Here is a 23,351-nt window from a genome sequence, read left to right as displayed (position 1 = left end):
ACAAATTTATATTCCCCTGATTGAGCAGTGGAAAGTTGAAAACTCAAAAGAGATAAGCTTGACGTCAATAAAAAAAAACAAAACAAAAAAACCCCCTACATCATTCTTCAGATTGATTACTATAACAGATCGAACTGATTCTCCAAACCCAAGACCTCCATTGGGCGGGACTCTGGACTGATCTGTGGTACTACAGGAACGAAAATTAGCAGGAAAGAACCAATTTTCCTTTCCCTGTACGAACCCAGATCAGTCCAGACTCCTGGGTTGTACCAAGGCTTCCCTAAAGGGGGTGGGACTGTGAGAGTCCCACTCGAAGTACACTTTCTCCAAAGTCCTGTGACTCTGGGGCCAGAACATCCAAACGATAATGCTTTGCAAAAGTGTGCAAATTCTTCCAAGTTGCCACCCGACAAATCTCCTGGGGCAACACTTGTTGACATTCTGCCCAGGATGCTGTCTGAGAACGGGTTCAATGAGCCCGTATTTCCTCCAGAAGAGGACGACTCTGACAGACGTACACAGAACCAATAGCATCCTTCAACCACTAAGCAATCGCAACCTTCAAACCTTTACAACCCTTTTTTACCATTCCATAGCACAAAAAGGTGATCCGTTAGTCATAAACAGTGATCTTAAGATACCTCAACAAAGCATGCTTGACATCCAAACGTCTCAACTTTCTAGCATGAGGCACCGTAGCATCCAAACTTGAAAAGGATGGCAGTTCCACTGACTGATTCCAGTGAAACGATGAAACCATCTTCGGCAAAAAGGAAGAAACTGTGAAAAAGAGTTCTCTATAAGACAACACCTGCAATTCTGAAATCCTTTGGGCAGAACAAATAGCCACAAAAAAAAACTACCTTCAAAGTGATATCATTCATAGTGGCCCTCTTAAGAGGTTAGAACGGCTCGGCACACAAGTTCTTAAGGACTAAGTTAAAGTTCCAGGAAGGATACAACTTCTGAACCGGAGGATGCAAATGTTTCACCCCCCCCCAGAGAAAATGCATTACATCTGGATGTGCCGCTAGAGATGCTCTCTGTACCTTGCCTCGTAGGCAGTCCAATGCCGCCACCTGAATTCTGAAGGAGTTAAAAGACAAACCCTTCATCAAGCCTTTCTGTAAAAAATCCAAAATATGAGCCACGGAGGCCCACATAGGATCCACTCCCAGTTCCATGCAAGAGATCTCAAAAACTTTCCATTTCCTCACATATGCCAAAGAGGTGGAAGTCTTCCTTGCTTGCAAAAGAGTAGCAATAATGTCCTCAGAATATCCTCTCTTCCTTAAATGCTTCTTCTCAAAAGCCAAGCCATGAGACTGAAGCGGGCTGCCTGATCGGAGTATATGAGATTTTGTTGCAGAAGCTTCGGCAGATGAGTAAGTCTCAACAGACTGTCCACCTCTAAGTTTATCAGGTCTGCAAACGAAGGTCACCTCGGCCACTCCAGCACCACCAGGATCACCTCGTCCGGATGGATCTCTATCCGCCACAAGAACTTGCCCACCAGAGGCCACGGGGGAAACACGTACAGAAGAATGCTGCTCGGCCAAGGAAGAACTAAGGCATAGACCCCCTTCTGCTCCCCACTCCCGTCTCCAACTGAATAACTGTGGGGCCTTGGCATTTTGGAAAGTCGCCATTAGATCCATGTGCGGTCTGCCCCATCTTTGCGCAATGAAGCACATTGCTTCCTCTGAAAGCTCCCACTCTCCAGGATCCAACTGCTGATGGCTGAGAAAATCCGCTTGCACACTGTCTGCTCCTGCTATGTGAGAAGCTGCTAACAGCCCCAGATGCTGCTCTGTCCAGTTGAACAACTCTTGGGCCTCTTGAGCTATCGCCCGACTCTTGCACCACCCTGTCGGTTGATGTAAGGCACCAACATCGCATTGTCTGACAAGACTCACCCCTCAACAGAGGCAGGAACACCTGCAATGCCAACCGCATTGCCCTCATCTCTAGGCCGTTGATGGACCACAATGCTTCCTCTGCCGACCATAGAACCTGAACAGACTGGTCCTGACACACCGCTCCCCATCCAAAAAGACTGGCATCGGTGGTAACAATTATCCAGTCTGCAACCTCCAAATCCACTCCTTGTCTCAACTTATCCCGAACAAACCATCTCGAGAGGCTGGACCTGGCCAACTCTGTTAGGGGGAGCAGCAGATGAAACTGCTCCGACAATGGATTCCAGCGGGAAAGCAACACTGACTGAAGAGGCCGCATATGAGTGAATGCCCATGGAACCAACTTCAACATGGAAGCCATAGAGCCGAGAACGTGCAAGTAATCCCAGATCCTGGGTACCTGCTTCTGTAGCAAAGCTTGGACTTAAATCTGTAATTTGGATATGCACTTGTCTGTGAGAAACACCTTCCCCACCTTGGTATCGAATTACGCCCCCAGAAATTCCAACACATGAGAAGGGGAAAGATGACTCTTGGCCTGATTGACAATCCATCCTAATGACTTCACTTTCAATGCCTGCCAGCAAAGGACCTCTGACTTTGCCCTATCAGTCAGCCGTTCAGATATGGGTGAACCAAGACGCCTTCCCTCCGGAAAGCTGCTGCCATGACTACCATCACCTTGGTGAAAAAGTTCTGGGTGCCATTGCCAGACCGAACAGAAGGGCGCAAAACTGAAAATGCTGTCCCAAGACCATGGATCCAAGATATCTTTGATGGTTGGGTCGGATTCCTATATGCAAATATGCCTCGGTCAAGTCCAGAAAAGCTAGGAATTCTCCCTTGCGCACTGCAGCAATCACTGAATGCAGAGTTTCCATATGAAACAGAGGATCCTTGAGAGCTACATTCACTTCAAGTCCAAAATGGGCCGAAAGGTCCCTGCTTTCTTGGAAACAACAAAATAAATGGAATAGCAGCCTTTCCCTTGCTCTTCCAGAGGTATGGGAACAATGGCTCTCAGCAACCTTGCTGTACGAGTCTCAGTCCCTCGTATGAGCAGGGGGAGACTATGAATAAATCTCTTAGCAGACGAGCACCCGCTGGTCCGATGTGATCTTGGTCAACGCCTCATTAAAAAAATAAAACAATAAATAAAGAGTCAAATCCCCCCCCCCCCCCCCACCCCTACAGCTGGTACAGAGGAGTGGACCAGCCTCGCATCACTGGGTGGACTAGGCTCTACCACTCCCCTGGTTACAGCCATTCCTATTTGATCTTCGCCCACGAAAGAACTGATTCCAGGATGATTGCCTTCCAGCGAATTGCCTCTGGGTACCACTGGGAGCCCTGTTGAATCAGAAACTTTTATGGCCTCTGAAACGAAAGCGCGAAGGAAAAGACTCTTTCCCTTTAAGGCTTATAAGTCAGGCAACTTATGAAATTTACTCTCCCTGAGAAGTTTGATCATCTCCTCTAAATCTTGACCAAACAGCAGCTTCCCTTTAAAAAGGTAAGGCTCCCAGTTGAGACTTAGATGACATCCACCAACCAGTTCTTCAAGCAGAGGAGTCTCCTGGCCGAAACCATTGACATCATTGTCCTTGAAGAAGTTAGAATGAGGTTGTACAATGCATCAGCTTCCAGCCGCTCAGCCTGCTTTGCCTTAAGGACAGACATGGCCAGCAGAGACCTGCCCTTAGCATAAAACTGCTGCACACCGCAGCCCATATCCCAAAGGCGGATGCCTCAAAAATCTTTTTGAGGTGAACTTCCAAGCTTCCGATCCTGAAGGTCCTTTAGCACTGTAGCACTGGTGGTCTTCTTCATGACAGCCAAAACCGAGGCATTCACCTTTGGTACCCTAAGAAGTTCCAGAGATCCTCCAGCAAGGGATATAATTTGCCCATTGCTCTACTCACTTTCAGGCCCATCTCAGGGATAAACACTGCGGATCCATAAAGTCAAGAGGCCGCCAATGAAGAGTGGGTGACTCGCCAGAATGATGGCTATTGACACAATACCCTTATTAAATAAACATACACATGCTTACTGTGACTCCTACATCGCTCTAAGCTTCAACAGCAAGAGGTAATGGAAAAAAGGATTTGCACTCACAAAGAGGGGAGTAGCTGGCTTGTTACGGCAGTTACTACCCCAAACCAAATTTGCCTGATACTTCACTTTCAATGCATATACAGCATAGCTCTCTGCTTCAATGACAGGGGAGAAGAATAACTGATACTTCACACATCCAGCAGAGCTCTCTGCTACAACGGCAAGGGAGAAGAAAAAGGGTTCGCACTCAAAACGCGGGGAGTAGCTGGCTTGTTACGGCGGTTACTACCCCAAACCAAATGTGCCTGATACTTCACTTTCCATGCATATCCAGCATGGTTCTCTGCTGCATCGGCATGGGAGAAAGACTGATACATCACGCATTTCCAGCATAGCTCTCTGCTTCAATGGCAGGGGAAAAAAAAAATTAACAAACAAACAAACAACGGCAGGGGGAAAAATAAAACAAAAACAAAAAACTGATGCTTCACGCATATCCTGCATAGCTTCAACAACAGGGGTGAAGAAAAAAAGGATTCGCAATCACAAAGCGAGGAGTAGCTGGCTTGTTACGGCGGTTACTACCCCAAACCAAATGTGCCTGATACTTCACTTTCAATGCATATCCAGCATGGCTCTCTGCTTCTACAGCAGGGGAGAAGTAAAAAAAAACCAACAAGAGCTGTACAACATAGTCTAGGTAAAACAAATAAGCATGGGTGTAGCTTGCTTATCGCGGCAGTTACTGCCTCTACTACCCCTAACTAATCAAGCTAGATATTTCACTTGCATGCAGCTCCATCACTGCTCTCTACATTAATGGTGGGGGTGGAAGGGGAATAGAACAAGGAGCTAAGAGTAACAGATAAGAATGAGAGAAAAAATGTGTGAGGCTTGCTGGGCAGACTGGATGGGCCATTCGGTCTTCTTCTGCCGTCATTTCTATGTTTCTATGTTTCTATGAAAGTGAGTAGAGCAATGGGCAAATTCAGGAAGTGGGATACTCTCAGGAGTATCCCACTTCCTGAAAACCAATTTCTTGATGGACTTATGGAAAGGCTTTTGCCAGACCTCAGAAGCCATCCATGACCGGGTGCACCCCCTTCCTGATCTGAGTCTTCCTATGGAAGATTTATCCCCAATTCATCCAGAACATGGGGTATCGGGAACATCCAAACCACTTTTGGATCATCCCCTTCCACAGCCGGGACACTGCCCGGCACTTCTTCTGTATCCTGGTCCAACATACTGATATCCACCCCCTGCGGGGCTGGCAACTGCAGGTCCTCTCTTTTGTCTTCATAAAATTTTTTGGTTGTGGCTGTCAGTGAGGTGCCCCCAGGACTCTCTGAAACCTTGTGGCCACCTTAGAGGGTCCAACCTTCTTCTCCAGCCGCAGGCACAGTAAGGACCCCTGGGCCGGCTTGCGCTGCCCCATGACTTTTCTGGTCAAGAACACCTTGTGCAGTCGCTGGAGGATCAAGATACACAGGAGAGCCACTCAATCAGTCTCATGGAAAAAGAAAATGGACCTTTACTTTTTATTTTTTGTTTGTTTTTTTTAACTTTAAAAAGGATGAAGTCCAAGAAATAAAAAAATACTACTCCCTTTCAAAAAGGCTGGCTATAGGCTCTGACTGTCCTCCCGCAAGCGGGGGAACTGGGACCCCCAGTTATCTGCCCGTACTGGCGATCTAGGACTGAGCACTAAACGACCATCAGCCCCCTGCTCGTCCGCCTCAAAACCAGGGAGGATGGCCCCACCAGGACCTAGCAAGCCCTGGGAGGCAATTCCAATTTTTTTTTTTTTTTTAAATACAGACTGCAAGTTTTACACCTCCACCATCTGCTGAGACAGAGAAATACTGAGGGACTGCAGGTGGCACCTCGGGTTATGTTGCAGTGTCAGTAAAACTTTCTCTGTCTCCATCTGCTGGAAGGGAGGCAAAACCCAGGCGGTCTGGACTGATCTGGGTACGTACAGGGAAAAATGGCATATGCAGTACTGTAAATTTTCAAAATAAATAAAATAGAAGATATCATAATGCTTCTGCAGTGAGTCATGGTGCGACTGCACCTTGAGTATTTTATGTAGTTCTGGTCATCCCATCTCTAAAAAGATACAGCGGAACTAGAAAAGGCATAGAGGATAACCAAAATGACAAAGGGGATGGAACAGCTTTCTTGTGAGAAAAAGCAAAAGAGGTTAGGGTTCTTCAGCTTGGAGAAGAGATAGCTAAGAGGAGATATGATGGAGGCCTAGAAAATCTTGAGTGGAATGGGTAAATAGAAAAAGGTTAATTAGCCTTTCCAATAGTACTAGGAGATACTCCATGAAGCCAACAGGTAGTAATTTTAAAACAAATCGGTCTAATAAAATCTACAAAACGCCTGGCATGCAAAAAAGCCAATTGTATGTTGGGCATTGTATGTATTCTTTCAATAAAAAGATTTAACATAAAACAAATTGGAGAAAGTATTTTTTACACTCACTGCAGAATTAAAAACTGTGGAATTTGTTGCCAGAGGATATGCTGACAGCTGTTAGTGCAGCTGGGTATCAAAAAGGTCTAGGCAAGTTCCATGGAAAAGGCCATGTAGACCTGAGAAAGCCACTGCTTATCCCTGGTTATTTATTTATGAACTTTTATATGCCGACATTCGTGGGATTCGTCATGCCGGTTTACAAAAAAACTAGATAGTAAGAATTACAATGAACCGGGGGAGGGGAAAAGAGGGAGCAGGCTGGAAGGATGAGAAGAAAGAGGTAGATGGAGCTGAGAGAGAGGGAGAGAGAAAAAATAGGAACAATGCCAGAGGGAGCTACCGGCAACAGAAAACTTATTATGTAACAAATTACATCAAATAAACTTATAATGGAGCAAATTACACCAAGGGAAGGGTAGAGTATAAGTCTTGGGAGAAATGTAAATAAGAGTTAGTGACCATATACGTTTTACGAAAAATTTCAAAAGATTACAATACTGTGCTGTTCTGAGGGACAATGTGGGGCGGAGGGCAGTAATGGGGGGGAGCAGTGGGAGGGGAGAAGGGGTTGAAGGGAGGGGTAAACGTGCTCTACCAAAGGTAGTGATACTATCTATGTTTGGTTCGAGTCAGGGTACGCCTGTTTGAAGAGCCAGGTCTTGATTCCTCATGGTTATAAGCAAGGAGGATTGGATCTATTGTTCGGGATTCTACTAGATACTTATGAACTGGATTGGCCACTGCAGAGACAGGATGGCATTTCTTATTTTATTATAGCACTAGTCTTGATCACATCCTTAAGCAACACATTCTACAGCGTAATTGTGCATGAAATGAAAAAATATGGTCTAAACATTTGTATTAAATCTCCTACCCGCCTAGACGGTCAGATTTCTGTCCTTTGGCGCGGTATATAAAAAACTTTAAATAAATAAAAAAAAACCTTTAAATAATACCAGCTGGGTTTCATGGGAGTATCCTCCACCTCTAGTGCCATAAAGGAGTAACCCAAATTATAGCTACACAATGCAAGGTTCCACATTAGGAGTCACAATTCAAGAAAAGGATCTAGGCATCATTACTGATAAAATGCTGACATCGTCTGCTCAGTGTGCAGCAGGAGCCAAGAAAGCAAATAGAATGATAGGCATTATCAGGAAAGGAATGGAGAATAAAGCAGAGAATATCATAATACCTCTGTATTGCTCGACAGTGTGACCTCATCTTGAATACTGTGTGCAGTTCTGGTCACCACATCTCAAAAAAGATGTTGCAGAATTAGAAAAGGTACAGAGAAGGGCAACCAAAATGATAAAGGGGATTAATGATTCCCCTATGAGGAAAGGCTCAAGAGGTTAGGACTCTTCAGCTTGGAGAAGAGATGGCTGAGGGGAGATATGATAGAGGTGTCTATAAAATAATGAATGGAGTGAAACGGGTAATGTTAATCGGTTGTTTACTCTTTCAAAGAGTACGAAGACTAGGGGTCACAATGAAGTTACTAGGTGATACATTTAACGCTAATAAGAGAAAATATTTTTTTTTATTCATAACACATAATTAAGCTCTGGAATTCATTGTCAGAGGATGTGGTAAAAACTATTATATTGTAGTTGCATTTAAAAAATATTTGGCCAAGTTCCTGGAGGAAAAGTCCATGAACAATTATTGATGTAGACTTGGGAAAATCCACTTCTTAGCTCTGGGATAAGCAGCATGGATTCTATCTACTCCTTGGGATCCTGCCAGGTACTTGTGACCTGGCTTGGCCACTGTTGGAAACAGGATACTGGGCTTGATGAACCTTTGGTCTGACCCAGTATGGCAAGTCTTATGGTCTGACCCAGTATGGCAAGTCTTATGGCAAGTAAATAATCACTCTTTATTAACTTGTTTGACCCCACTCATGATTTTATAAACTTTTCATATACCTTCTCAGTCGCTTTTCTCCAAGCTAAAGAGCCCCAACTCGTTCAGCCTCTCTTCACAAGGAAGTCGTTCTACCTCCTTTATCATTTTGGTCACCTATCTTGTATCCTTTTCTAGTTCCACTTTATTTATTTTGAGATGAGGCCACCAGAACTGAATGCAATCCTCCAGGTGCCGTCACACCATGGGTCAATAAAGATGCAATATATTTGCAGCTTTGTATTCTGTTCCATTCCGAGTACTTATGATTCACGATGTAAATAAAAGAATCATTTTGTTATACTACTACTTACCGGTGAAGTATAGGAAAATTGGTTCTTACCTGCTAATTTTCGTTCCTGTAGTACCACAGATCAGTCCAGGACAGCTGGGTTTTGCCTCCCCCTCCAGCAGATGGAGACAGACAAGATTTTGCAGACTCTGTCCTATACCCCTGAAGTGCCACCTAGAGTCTGTCAGATCACTGTACCCAAGCAGAAAAATACATAAAAACCAGAACTATAACCCAATCAACCTTCCCCCGAACAGCAGAGGAGATGAAAAATCTGACACTGAATGAATGAATAAAACATGCCCAAACTCTTTCCCTGAAAAAGGGGGGCATTCGGTAAACATACAGAAAATTTTTTTTATTTTTTTTTAATCAGCTACCGGCCGAGCGGACTCTCCATTCTCTTCCCGGGTGGGCGTCTGGACTGATCCGTGGTACTAAAGGAACAAAAATTAGCAGGTAAGAACCAATTTTCCTTTCCCTGTACGTTCCCAGATCAGTCCAGGACAGCTGGGATGTACCAAAGGTTTCCTAATCAGGGAGGGACTGAGAGAGTCCCGCTCGGAGAACACTGGCCCCAAAGAAACCGGGCTCCGGAGCCCGGACATCCAGACAAAAATGCCTGGCAAAGGTATGCGGAGACTTCCAGGTAGCTTCCCTACAAATCTCTTGGGGCGACACCTGCTGACATTCAGCCCAAGAAGCCGCCTGAGACAGTAGAATGTGCCTTGAGACCAGACTGAATTGGAAGACCCTGAACCAGGTGAGCCGAAACTATCGCCTCCTTCAACCAACGTGCGATCGTAGCACTGGAAGCCTTCTGTCCCTTTCTGGGCCCGCCCCACAGTACGAAGAGATGATCCAATAGACGGAAACTGTTCATCACCTCCAAGTAACGCAACAATACTTTCTTCACGTCCAACTTTCGCAGGTCCCTAGCCTCAGCCATCGAAGAGTCTAGACCCACAAAGGAAGGGAGCTCCACGGACTTATTCAAATGGAAGGAGGACACAACCTCTCGCCTTGGAAATCCTCAATAAAGGCTCCCTGCACAACGAGGCCTGCAGCTCTGAAATCCACCTCGCGGAGGAAATAGCCACTAGGAACACTGCCTTCAAGGTCCGATCCTTCAGAGTCGTACGCTTCAATGGCTCAAAAGGGGTCACACAGAGCACTTGCAGAACCAAATTCAGCTTCCACGAGGGACAAGGGCTCCGCACCGGGGGCCACAAATGCTTAGCGCTCCCTCAGAAAACAGGCCACATCCGGATGCGAAGCTAACGCAACCCCCTGCACCTTACCTCGGAAACAGCAGAGGGCTGCCAACTGTAACCGCAGGGAATTGAAAGCCAACCCCTTGGCTAGCCCTGCCTGCAAAAAATCCAGGATCTCCGGAATGGATGCCCTGGTCAGCACACCAGGACTCAAACATCCCCCAAACTCTCACATACGCCATGGAGGTAGAAGGTTTACGGGAACATAAGAGCGTGGCCACCACCGCATCCGAGTAACTCTTACTCTTCAACCTGAGCCTTTCATAAGCCATTCCGCTAGACAAAAGTGATCTGCCTCTTCGAAACAAATGGGGCCCTGACACAGAAGGGTCGGTGACGAATGACACCTCAGCAGACCTTCCACTGCCAGATTCAGAAGGTCCGCAAACCACAGGCGCCTCGGCCACTCCCGCGCCACAAGGATCACCATTGCCCATGTGCACCTCGATGTGGCGTAGAACATTGCCGACCAATGGCCACGGTGGAAAAATGTACAACAGGATGTCCTTTGGCCAGGGGAGGACCAACGCGTCCACCCCTTCCGCTCCCGGTTCCCATCGCCGACTGAAGAACTGGGGAGCCTTGGCATTGCTGTATGTCGCCATTAGGTCCATGGCTGGCCTGGACCACCGATCGTACAGAAGACGAAAGGCGTCAGAGTTCCTACTCCCCCGGATCCAATAGGTGGCGGCTGAGAAAATCTGCCTGGACATTGTCCACGCCGGCAATGTGAGAGGCCGCAATCCGGTAAAGATGCTTCTCTGCCCAGTTGAGCAAAAGCTGAGCCTCCGCTGCCACTGGACGGCTTCTGGTACCGCCTTATCCGATTTATGTAGCATTGTCGGAGAGCACCCTCACAGACTTGCCCTCCATCATCGGGAGGAGGACCTGGAGTGCTAACCACACCGCTCTGGTTTCCAAACGATTGATCGACCAGGAGGCCTCTTGTCTGGTCCACTGGCCCTGGACCGCCTTGTCTCGACAAACCGCTCCCCACCCGGAGAGACTGGCATCTGTGGTCACTACAATCCAACAAGGAATCTCCAAATCCACCCCCCCCCCCCCCCCCCCGGCGCAAGTTGTGCGACGAAAGCCACCACAAAAGACTGGAACGCGCCGCATCTGTCAGGGGCAGGACGAGATGAAATTGCTGCAAAAGGGGATTCCATCTGGAGAGCAAGGCTGATTGAAGAGGACACATATGCGCAAAGGCCCAAGGTACCAGATCGATCGTGGAGGCCATCGAACCCAGGACCTGCATTGGGACGAGGCTTGGACCGCAACAACTCCACCTGAGTAAGAAGCTTGGACAGTCGCTCCTCGGTAAGATACACTTTCCCCAAGATCGTGTCGAACCGCGCTCCCAGAAATTCCAGCAACTGGGAAGGAATCAGATGACTTTTGTCTGGGCTGACTACCCAATCTAATGAGCCGAGCATCTGAAGAACCCTGTGGACGACTGTCCGCCGACTTCGCCCGAGTCAGCCAATCGTCCAAATAGGGATGTACTAGAATCCCCTGCTTCCTGAGGGCCGCAGCCATGACCACCATGACCTTGGTAAACACTCTGGGCGCCGTTGCCAGACCAAACGGCAGTGCGCAAAGCTGGAAGTGTTGGCCGAGGACTGCGAAGCGCAAGTATCGCTGATGGTCCAGACGAATCGGAATGTGCAAGTACGCTTCTGTCAGGTCCAGCGAAGCAAGGAACTCCCCCTTGTACATGGATGCTATCACGGACCGGAGAGCCTCCATGCGAAATCGAGGTACCTTCAGCTTCCAATTGACGCTTTTTAAGTCTAGTATGGGACGGAAAGTACCGTCCTTCTAGGGCACCACGAAGCAGATGGAGTAACGCCCTCGTCTGAGCTCGCCTTCGGGAACAGGAACAATGGCCCCTAGGTCCGTTAAGCGGTGCAGGGTCTCTCGAACTGCTCGACGTTTGTAATGGTAAGCGCATGGAGACACCAGGTAATGCCCCTGAAGCAGCCATGCAAAACCTGACGAGTAGCCTCGTTCTATGATTTGGAGGACCCATTGATCCGAGGTTACACTGGCCCACTCCCCTAGAAAGAGGGACAATCTTCCCCCTATCCTGGGAACAGAGGAATGGACCGGCCGCACTTCATTGAGCAGACTTGAGATTTCCATGGGACTGCGGGGAGGGGGGGCCCCCCCCCCGTCTCTGTTGGGTCGGCGCCCTCGAAAGGACTGGTTCCAGGGATGCTGTTGCTCTGGAGCCTGGTGGAACGAGGAACCCAGAGATCGGGAGGAGTGAAATCGATTCCCCTGGAATCTTGCTCTCTGAAGAAAAGACCCCGCATCTGTGGTCTGTCTTCCAGCAACTTGTGGACCTTGTTCTCTCCCAGCGATTTAATCAAATCCTCCAACTGTTAGCCAACAGCAACCGACCCTTGAAAGGCATTGAACCAAGCTGAGCCTTAGAAGACCCATCCGCCACTCAGTTCCGAAGTCAAAGGAGCCGGTGAGCTGAGACCGCCGAGACCCATAGCCCGGTCAGAAGGTCATAAAAGGCATCCACACTGTAGGCTATCACGGCCTCCAGCCGACCCGCTTGCGCTGCTTCTTCCTTGGACAGCGAGGACACCAATTGCAGGGTTTGCACCCAATGGAGGCCCAATCGGAGTGCAAAGCTGCTACATATGGCAGCACAGACACCCAGCGCCGAGACCTCAAAGATCTTCTTAAGCTGGAACTCCAGTTTGCAATCCTGCAGATCCTTCAACGCCGTAGCACCCGTCACTGGAATGGTGGTCTTCGTCACCACCGATACCGCAGCATCGACCTTGGGAACTTTAAGGAGGTCCAGAGCATCATCCAGGAAGTGGATACAATTTATCCATAGCTCGACCAACCTTCAAGCCCAGATCGGGAGTGTCCCACTCCCGAAACAGGTCCGTGACCGACATATGGAATGGGAAGGACCTGGTCGGACCCCTCAATCCCATCATTACCGGATCAAAGGCCGTGAATCCTCTGGAGGGACCGCAATCCCCAATTCTTCCAGAATTGGCGGGATAAGGAGTCCCAGCTCATCACGACGGAACAGCCGGACAAGCTTGGGGTCATCACCGTTGACGATAGCCGTGCTCCCTTGCTTAGTAGGCTGGAGCTGGTCATCCTGATCCGCGTCCCGCCCCTGATCCGGGGGGGGGGGGGGGGGGCAAGAGACCGCGGGGGACGTTTGGCCCTTGACAGGTCCGCCATCGCCTGGCCACGCTTCCGTGAACCGGAGGCCTCCTTGCCTACCCCCTCAGAACCTGAGGCCACCTGTGAGTGCTTACCGCATTGATGCTTCGTTGGTTTGCGGGCTTTCAGGACCTTATGGAACAACCGGACCATATCCGAAGAGGAGGAGGAAGACCCAATCTGAGGCCCCCTCGGTGTCCTTCCACAAAGACTGCTCTCGCTCGGCCTCCTCGTCGCCTCCCCTGCAGGTTCCCGGCCGCAGCGGGGAACCTGCAGGAGATGGCAGCTTTGAGGGCAGGGAGTGGGGGAGGCCCACTCCCTGCCCTCAAAGCTGCCATCTCCTGCTGCCTAAAAGTTTCTAAGATGGCCTCCGTTCCTACGCTGAGGTGGAACGGGTCCGGAGGCTGCTGCTGGCCAAGCCTCCCAGGCTCTTTTGCAGGTGCCCTGCACTATCGGGAACCGCTGCAAATCGCGGCCGGAACCGCCGTCAAAGTTCCCTCCCCCCTCGAAATACAGGCCGCGCCACGTGGCATGACCGCGAACTAAATTTAGCCCCGACCCCAGAACCAAGTGCCCCGGAGAAAACACACAGCTGCAGGACGCACTGGCTCGAACGCGACGGCGAAGGGAAGGGAGAACGCCGGGCCGGTACCCAAAAAGAAAACTTAAAATTCTTAGTGGGTTTTTTTTTCAAGGAAGCAGCTCCAAGCGCCTTTAGATTGGGGGTGAGTGATCCGGGCCCCCTGGTATCACCCTAGGCACTGCAGGTACAGGGTTCTCAACCCTCTGCTTTTCTGCCTCTGCTACCGGGGGGAGGGGGGGGGCCCACCAGGACCTGCCAACCCCCCTGGGAGGCTAAGGGGAAATCCTCTTCAGCCAATTCCACAGAAGAAGAAAAAGAAAAAATTTAAAATAAGCCCCCCCTTTTCCTATTCTCCTTTTTTTTTTTTTTTTTAAACTAACACACACCTCACAGACTCAGGGTCTTGCACCTCCGTCATCTACTGCAGAAAGAAAGATACTGAGAGACTCTAGGTGGCACCTCAGGGGTATAGGACAGAGGCTGCAAAATCTTGTCTGTCTCCATCTGCTGGAGGGGAGGCAAAACCCAGTGATCCTGCACTGATCCGGGTACGTACAGGGAACACAAATTTAACTTGGTTAATGTGTACCTATCTGACAAAGCCCCAATAGACAGCTATATAAAATATCTGACCTCGGGCCTTTATATGTTTCAAGTGTCTCTTCCTTTCTACCATGTTCGCCTACATCCTAATAGAAGAGAAAGGAGCTTCTGCTCAGGTGTTCTTTAAATTCATAACTAAAATTCAATCTGAAATGCATACATTTTCTTGCCAACCACTTTCTTTACAATCTGGCAGCAGGATCCTGAAGTCTGAGACAGAGTTATAAATCAATCTGCTGGCGGGAGCACAATTAGCTGGCGTGAAGCTATATAACCATTAAAAATGAGAATTTAAAAAAGAATCCCCATAATGGTGTCCCTTCATCGCTCTATTGAAGTGAGAGCGATGCTTTGAATGTGTTCAGATACCCCTTAAATATTTGTTACGGTAATTTTACTTCCAGAAGAAAAAGTTGTGCTCACCTGCAATTCTGGTGCCAAAGATATATCAACCTACTAAAAGAGATGCATACAGAATGCGTGCAGATGTGTACAGCAAGTCAACCAAAAAAATGTGGGAAGCTCACACTCACCATAGCTTCTAGGGTCAACATGTCACCTTCTTCAGTGATCTACAGGGCAAACGGAAGGATGTAGATTGGCACAGACATATGGAGAGCAGGTAAAAAGCAAGGCCATTTACTATAGGAATTGGTGTACTATCCAAAACAGTGAAAATACAGGAATGGGAGAGGCATGATGGCACAAGAGAAGTCAGCCTTTGATGTGGACAATAATTCAGCAATAAGCTGCATCCATCGTGGCCACCTCCACAAGAAATGTCAGACCAGCTACTCTTTCTTGCCTGCTGTGTGATAAGGCGAGGGGAGGGGGATGTTTGTGATGTGTCAGCCAGGTGTTCATCAAAATTGTAAATTAAAGGAATTACACTACAGCTTCATAATCAGCTACTGGGTGGGGAGGGGATGACAACAACTTATCTCTCAGTGTCCAGACTTTGTGCAAGTACCTGTTAAGAGGGGGCTGTATTTGGTTTGGATTACACATTTTGTTTTGAGCCAGCCGGTTTTTTATCTCATGTCACAGACTGACTTCTCCAAGTACCAGAGCTCTCCAGTGCTAATACACAGCACACACAATATTCTGTGGCACACGCGAGAGTCGTCTTCTTCTTGCAATATTGATGTCTCTCTATCAATCTGCCATCTTTCCGTTTTCGATGTATATCATAAAAGAAAATGCCACAGCTAGCCCAGCAGCTCTAGTGAGTGAACGCACTGCATGTCTGCACTGAGTGTGACTTGTACGCTGTTCCTATAGCAGCATGTTTTTGACAAATTCATTTCACAATCCATCACAAGCAGAGCGAAATGGACTAAAGGAAAATTGGTTCTTACCTGCTAATTTTCGTTCCTGGAATACCACGGATCAGCCCAGACTCCTGGGATTATGCCTTTCTTCCAGCAGATGGAGACAGAGAAAGTTTCACTGGCATATAATCCGGAGTGCCAACTGCAGTTGCTCAGTTCTGACCTGTTCCCAAGCCAAGATTATTCCTACAACAATCCTAATAAACATGCAAAACAATTTCCCACAAATGAGCAAGGTGGAAGAGGATAAACCCCACTTTGAAAGAAAATGCTTTACTTCGTAACTCCCAACCAGGAGAACACACTTTAAATCTGAAGTAGCTCTGCAAACAGAATGTTGGGAATTATTAGAAAAGGAATGATGAATAAAACGGAAAATGTCATAATGCCTCTGTATCACTCCATGGTGAGACCGCACCTTGAATACTGTGTACAATTCTGGTCGCCGCATCTCAAAAAAGATATAATTGCGATGGAGAAGGTACAGAGAAGGGCTACCAAAATGATAAGGGGAATGGAACAACTCCCCTATGAGGAAAGACTAAAGAGGTTAGGACTTTTCAGCTTGGAGAAGAGACGACTGAGGGGGGATATGATAGAGGTGTTTAAAATCATGAGAGGTCTAGAACGGGTAGATGTGAATCGGTTATTTACTCTTTCGGATAGTAGAAGGACTAGGGGACACTCCATGAAGTTAGCATGGGGCACATTTAAACTAATCGGAGAAAGTTCTTTTTTACTCAACGCACAATTAAACTCTGGAATTTGTTGCCAGAGAATGTGGTTCGTGCAGTTAGTATAGCTGTGTTTAAAAAAGGATTGGATAAGTTCTTGGAGGAGAAGTCCATTACCTGCTATTAAGTTCACTTAGAGAATAGCCACTGCCATTAGCAATGGTTACATGGAATAGACTTAGTTTTTGGGTACTTGCCAGGTTCTTATGGCCTGGATTGGCCACTGTTGGAAACAGGATGCTGGGCTTGATGGACCCTTGGTCTGACCCAGTATGGCATTTTCTTATGTTCTTATGTTCTTATGCAGCCTATATATATATATATTTATTTATTTATAGCTTTTATATACCGAAGTTCAAGTAACAGGGTTACTTATCAGTTCGGTTTACATTTAACAAGCACGCAAACAATGACAACAATTGTCTTACATTGAACAGGGAAGCGAACAACTTGGATGAACATAACTTGGAAGACAATATACAATAGAACCAAGACAGAAGAACAAGCAGACTCTCCCCCACACCAGTGGGGACGCTGGACTGATCTGTGGTATCCCAGGAACGAAAATTAGGTAAGAACCAAATTTCCTTTCCTGTTCATACCCGGATCAGTCCAGACTCCTGTGATGTACCAAGCTTCCCTAATTAGGATGGGACTGAGTGAGTCCCGCTCGAAGAACACTCCCACCAAAGCCCCTGGAGCCTGGACATCCAAATGATAAATGTCTGGCGAAAGCCTGCTACAACTCCAAGTAGCCACCTGACAAATTTCCTGCGGTGATACCAGCTGGCATTTGGCCCAACAAGTCACCTGAGACCGAACAGAATGAGCTTTCAATCCCACCAGGTAAGGGCGCCCTTTTTACAGATATAAGCTGAGCTTATTGCCTCCTCATGCTATCGTAGACTTTGAAGCCTTCTGCCCCTTCTTAGGACCATTCCACAACACAAAAAGATGGTCAGACACCCTGAAGTTATTAGTAACTTTGAGGTAATGCAACAAAGCCCGTTTCACATCCAAACATCATAGGTCTTTAGTGTGTGGAGCCAACGTTTCCAAATCCGGAACAGCCGCAAGTTCCATGGTCTGGTTCAAATGAAATGCTGACACCGGGAGAAAAGAGGGCACAGTCTTCAAAGAAATCCCAGAATCTGAAATCCTCAGGAAAAGCTCTCTTCACGACAGCGTGTGCAGTTCCAAAATCCTGCGGGCGGAACAAATGGCCACCAGAAACACCTTTAACATGAGATCCTTCACCGTTGCCCTTCTAAAAGGTTCAAAAGGAGCCCCACACAAACCTGAGGACAAAATTTAGGTTCCATGAAGGACATATTCTCTGCAACGGGGGACGCAGATGCTTTGCCCCCGGAAGAAGCAAACCACATCCGGGTGAGCAGCCGACATTCCGTGCACCTTGCCTCGAAGACAGCCTAAGGCAGTAATGGCAAACTCCAGTCCTCGAGTGCCACAAACAGGCCAGGTTTTCAGGATATCCACAATGAATATGAATGAGATAGATTTGCATCGCCATCACTGGCCTAAGGCCACTACCTGTACCTTAAGAGAGCTAAAGGCCAAACCTTTCTTCAAACCCTCCTGCAAGAAAGCAAAGACGTGTGATATCGAGGCTTGAGTGGAGACAACTCCTTGGTTGGTGCACCAGGACTCAAAAACCTTCCAAGACTCTGAGATATGATAAAGAAGTGGAAGTCTTCCTAGCCTGCATCAAAGCGAAAATGACAACCTCAGGATCTCCTTCTTGCCTCTCAAAAGCCAGGCCGCGATATGTCCAATCTGAAAATATTTGGCCCTGCCGCAAAGGTTTCAGCAAATGATTGAGCTGTAGTGGACTGTGAACCGCCAGGTTGACCAGATTCACGAATCAAGGGTGCCTCGGCCACTCTGGCGCCATCAGAATCACTTCTCTTCGCCTTATCAGTTTCCCCACTAGGGGCCATAGAGGAAACACATACAGTTGAATTCCCCGGGGCCAAGGTAGAACCAGAGCATCCATGCCCTCTGCTCCGTGCTCTCCTCTGCAATTGAAAAACCGAGGTGCCTTGGTGTTCTTTCGCAACGCCATCAGGTCCAAGCTGGGAGTAACTCACCAGCGATATATCAGAGCCATCGCCTCTTCAGACAGCTCCCATGCCCCAGGGTCCAGTTTCTGCTGAGAAAACCCACCTGTACATTGTCCACTCCAACAATGTGAGATGCTGCGAGCATCGCCAGATGCTGCTCTGCCCAGAGAAACAAGTTGTGGGCTTCCTGGGCTACTGCCCAACTCCTGGTTCCCTCTTGTCTGTTGATATAAACCACTGTGGTCACATTGCCCAACAATCTGCACACTGAGCGGCCACTCATGAGAGGCAGAAAAGCAAGTAATGTGTACTGTACTACCCTTGTCGCCAAACGATTGATAGACCAGGACTTCTCTTCCATGGACCACTGCTCCTGGGCCAACTGATTCTGCCCCCCCCCCCCCCCACCAGGGAGACTAGTGTTGGTGGTAACTACCATCCAGTCTGGAATTTCCAAGTCCACTCCACGCCTGAGATATTCTTGACTAAGCCAACATGAAAGACTGGACCTGGCAGGCTCCTCAAGTAACAAAGGAAGGTGAAACTGCTCCGACAACAGATCCCAATGCGAGAGGGGGGACCGCTGTACAGGCCTCATATGGGCAAAGGCCCAAGGGACCAGCTCCAACAACGAGGCCATACAGCCCAAAATCTGAATGTAATCCCAGACTTTGGGAATTGCTGCATTCAACAATCTGCGAACCTGCTTCTGCATTTTGAGAATACAAGTGTAAGGAGCACCTTCCCTATTCTGGTGTCAAAACATGCTCCTAAGAACTTCAGAACTTGAGATGGGGTGAGATGACTCTTCGTCAAATTCACCACCCAGCCCAGAGACCGCAGCTGTTCCAAGACCTGAGACACCGCCTGAGCTCCCAGGGCCTCTGGCTTCTCTTGAATGAGCCAGTCGCCAGATATGGGTGAACTAAGATGCCCTTCTTCCTGAACTCGCTGCCACAACAACCATCACCTTGGTATATGTTTGCGGCACCGAAGCCAGACCAAATGGAAGGGCACAAAACTGAAATTATTTCCAGAGGGCATTGAAGCGCAGAAACTGCTGGTAATCTGGGCGGATTGGAATGTGCAGATACACTTCAGTCAAGTCTAGAGAAGCCAGAATTCTCCTTTGCACAATGCTGCAATCACTGACCACAGAGTCTCCACTCAGAAGCAAGGAACCCTGAGAGCCACATTCACCTTTTTCAGATCTAAAATTGGACAGAAGGACATCCTTCTTCGGGACCACGAAATAAATGGAATCTTCCCATCCTTTGTTCCCCCATAGGAAAGGAAACTATGGCTTCCAGTTCTTGCAACCGATTCACGGTACCTTGAACCACCTTTCTCTTGCAGCCAGGGGCGCAGGGGGAAACCATAAGTAAGTCCCGTAGCGGATGAGAGAATTGTTACATGTAGCCATTTCTTATCACACTGAGGATCCACTGGTCTGTTGTGATTTTGGTCCACTCCTCGTAAAACAGAGTCAGACAAGAGAGAGAGAGAGAGGAGTGGACCGGTGTCACTTCACTGTGAGGACTTTGCTCCGCCAGAATCCTGGCTGAGACCTTCTCTGCCTGATTTCCTGGCCCCTTGAAAGGCCTGATTCCGGGATTGCTGCCTCCTGGCACCTTGCCTCTGAGCTCCTGCCAAGGACCTACCAGGAAAAAATCACCTGTTTGACTGAAAATGGGAGAGCCCAGCAAAGGAACCCCTATTCCCTCTTGGCTTATCCTCTGGCAGCCTATGGCCCTTGGACTCTCCGAACCGCTTCACAAGCTCCTCTAAGTCTTCTCCAAACAGAAGCTTTCCCTTGAACAGCAGGGCTCCCAACCGAAACTTAGACCAACATCCGCCGATGAGTTCTTCAACCAGAGGATCCTTTTGGCCAACACTGCAGACATCAGAACCCTGGAAGAAGTTCTGATAAGTTCATATAAAGTGACCACAACATAGGCCATTGCTGCCTCCAGGCTGTCCACCTACTTAGTCTCGGACTGAGAGAGCATTCTAGTAGCCTGCAACTGCTGCACCCAGCATAAACTGGCCCTCTGCCTGAAACTACTGCACACTGTAGCATGAATACCAAAGACAGACACCTCAAATATCTTCTTGAGGTGAATCTCCAACTTCCTGTCCTGTATATCTTTCAGCGCCGCTGAGCCAGCTACAGGAATGGTGGTCTTCTTAGTGACCGCCGACACCAACGCATCCACCTTAGGAAGTGCCAACAATTCGAGAGTGTCCTCAGGCAATGGATACAGTTTAGCCATCGCCCAATCTACCTTTAGGCTCATCTCCAGAGTGTCCCCACTCCCTGACCACTAGCTTTTTAACAGACTTGTGAAAAGGGAAAGCTTTCGCCGGACCCCTCAGGCCATCCATGCCTGTGTCTACTCCCTCCTGATCAGACTCCTCCTGAGGAACTTTGATCCCCAGCTCCTCAAGAACATGAGGAATCAAGGGCCACAACTCTTCCTTCCGGAAAAGATGCACCACCTTCAAGTTGTCCCCTTCTGCCATCAGCACCTGGTTCAAACTTCCATCCGGATCTTGACCATCCGAGCTGTTATCAGGCACTGCCGGGTCCTTATCAGCCCCAGCCGGGTCTGGAAAAGCAGGCCGCTGCGAAGCGCCACCCTTTGAATCGTCAAAGTCAATATCTTGACTGCCCAAAAGTATCCTCATCCCGAGGACCCTGGGCGCCTTTCATGACACTGGACCCTCCAGGTCTTTTGCCTGGCCATGTCCACCAGGCTCTCTCAGAGAACTTCCCCACGGCCTGATGTGACAAATATACCTCGTGCATAAGCAAAATAAACTGACGAGAATGGAGCGAGGGCCTCCAATCCCTGACTGGGAGAACCCCCCCTCGCCATCCAAATCAGCCTCTCTCTGGTGAATAGAGTCCTGCCCTCCCAGAGCCAACAGAAGAGGAAGGTCTTCACGCTTCCCCCCCCCCCAAAAAAAACAGCTCAGGCAAGCCATGGGCACCTAACAAGGCTGCCTTTCCCATTCGTGACAGGGGAGGGGCAGCTGATTTCAAAGGTGATCTCGCGCCCAAGCACCGCTTCGGCTGCCACTCAGACGTGGCGCATGCTGTTCCCAACCCAACCTCTCCACCAAAGCAACAAGAATAAAGTTTGGCTTGGGACAGCTGCGCACGTGTATTGCCGCATGAGCAGCATGCACTGCCGCGCACCATCACAAAACCGAGTGCCGCTCCGCTTGCAAACAAGCCTGACCGTGTGACAAAAAGTCCCACTGCCGCATGCAGTGAACTGCAGCAATGCCCGCAGCTGAGAACTCATCTCCGAATAGCCCCAAAAGCTTAAAACGCAGCTTTTCTGGCTGCTAGTACCCTTGCCGCTCAGCACCTCGTTCTCTGCCTTCAATTAAGCTTTACTCTTTTTTTTTTTTTTTTAACTTTTTAGGAAGAAGGACATGGGTACTTCCCTGACTGAAGAGTTGCCGGATTCCACCTGGGAGGGAGGGAACTGGCCCCACCAGCTAATCCCCCCCCCCCCCCCCCCCGGGTGGCAAAAAGCCAAGGCAGAGAAGGGTCCCTGACCTCGTGCTCCTTCTCCTCAACACAGGGAGGGATAGCCCCACCAGGGCCTAACAATTTCCAGGGAGGGATACTAACAAATAACTTCATTCTCTTCTCCCTTTTTTGTTTTTCCACACTACAGGGATTGCTCCTCTACCATCTGCTGGAGACAGAGAAGTACTGAGCAACTGCAGGTGGCACTCCGGGTTAGATAGTTTCACTGGCATTGGCATGTATCTGTCTCCATCTGCTGGAAGGGAGGCATACTCCCAGGAGTCTGGACTGATCCAGGTATGAACAGGAACTGCAGTTCAATTGATGCTGCAGGAAGAAAACAATCAAATAAAATCTGTTAAACAGTGTTGACTGACTGCTACACAGATCTTGATTTAACAGATTTTTTGCATCACACGCAAAATAAAGCAGATCACACAACAAAGTACAAAGTTATACAGGGGAAAATAAAATGGAGAAAACTTATTACTTATTACTAGGCATCTCAGAAGGGTGGGGATGAATGCTACTGTAGGGAGCAATGCTAGCAAGTGGACCAGCATCAAGGAAGGATTCATCCTTGGGCAGGAGGGGCAGTGAGAGTTCCTTGCCAGCCTCCTACCCCCAAACAAAGGGACTATAGTCACCCAACTGACTACCTTAGTAAGACTGAGCGAGAAAAAATAATGGGTGAAATCACACTGTTGTCCCCACCAGGAATAAAAATATTATAAAATAATCTTCCAAATTTTCAACAATAATCATATATGTCTCCAGTCTGACTGATGCCAGAGTCACTCTTTGCCTATCACATATTAAATAAAATAAAACCATACCGGCACTGAAGAAGCGAATCATACACTGGTGAAGCCAAGCATGACTGGAGTCGATAGCAAATGCCCTCTTCACAGACTGCAGCATCAATAAAAACTTCTCTGGAAAAGAAACATTTGCAGTGAATTCCTTTGAAAATGGGACTACTCGTCTACTCGACAGACAGGCTTCCGACATGGGCAAGCATTACCCCGAAAACCATTTGCACACCTTCTCCATTTCAGAATAGTTATTTGTACAAGCAGCAGACTTTGAGAAAGTTCTGTCTGTACGAGTGGAAGCCTTATCGGCTCATCACTTACCACTCACCAACCAGGCAGTGAAATCCCAGCAGGAATCATGGCTCTCATTTAAGACGGCTCCCTGCTGGCTTTCGATTAATTAAAAGGAACATTTTTTGAGGCCCTAGTTTTAAAAGCTTAGAAATGCAATGCAAAACAAACACAACAATATAGGAAAACTGATTCTTACCTGCTAATTTTCATTCCTGTAG

At 48.1% G+C, this 23,351-nt stretch overlaps 1 protein-coding gene across 2 annotated transcripts in view; it reads right to left on the bottom strand.

Annotated features, from left to right (window-relative positions):
- NAA15 (N(alpha)-acetyltransferase 15, NatA auxiliary subunit) overlaps positions 1-23,351 on the bottom strand; it is a 180,636-nt gene that overhangs the window by 12,961 nt on the left and 144,324 nt on the right. Inside the window, exons 17-18 of one of the 2 annotated variants that reach the window (XM_029595406.1) lie at positions 22,861-22,959; positions 14,868-14,906 (exon numbers count right to left, since the gene is read on the bottom strand). In XM_029595406.1, the coding sequence (XP_029451266.1) occupies positions 14,899-14,906; positions 22,861-22,959 (107 nt within the window). In that variant the 3' untranslated portion in view covers positions 14,868-14,898. The remainder of the gene's footprint in view (positions 1-14,867; positions 14,907-22,860; positions 22,960-23,351) is intronic. The other variant, XM_029595321.1, reaches the window with a different exon arrangement.

Source organism: Rhinatrema bivittatum, chromosome 1 (assembly GCF_901001135.1).
Source record: "Rhinatrema bivittatum chromosome 1, aRhiBiv1.1, whole genome shotgun sequence".
Taxonomy (NCBI): Eukaryota; Metazoa; Chordata; class Amphibia; order Gymnophiona; family Rhinatrematidae; genus Rhinatrema; species Rhinatrema bivittatum.
This window is presented reverse-complemented; position numbering and strand designations above follow the sequence as displayed.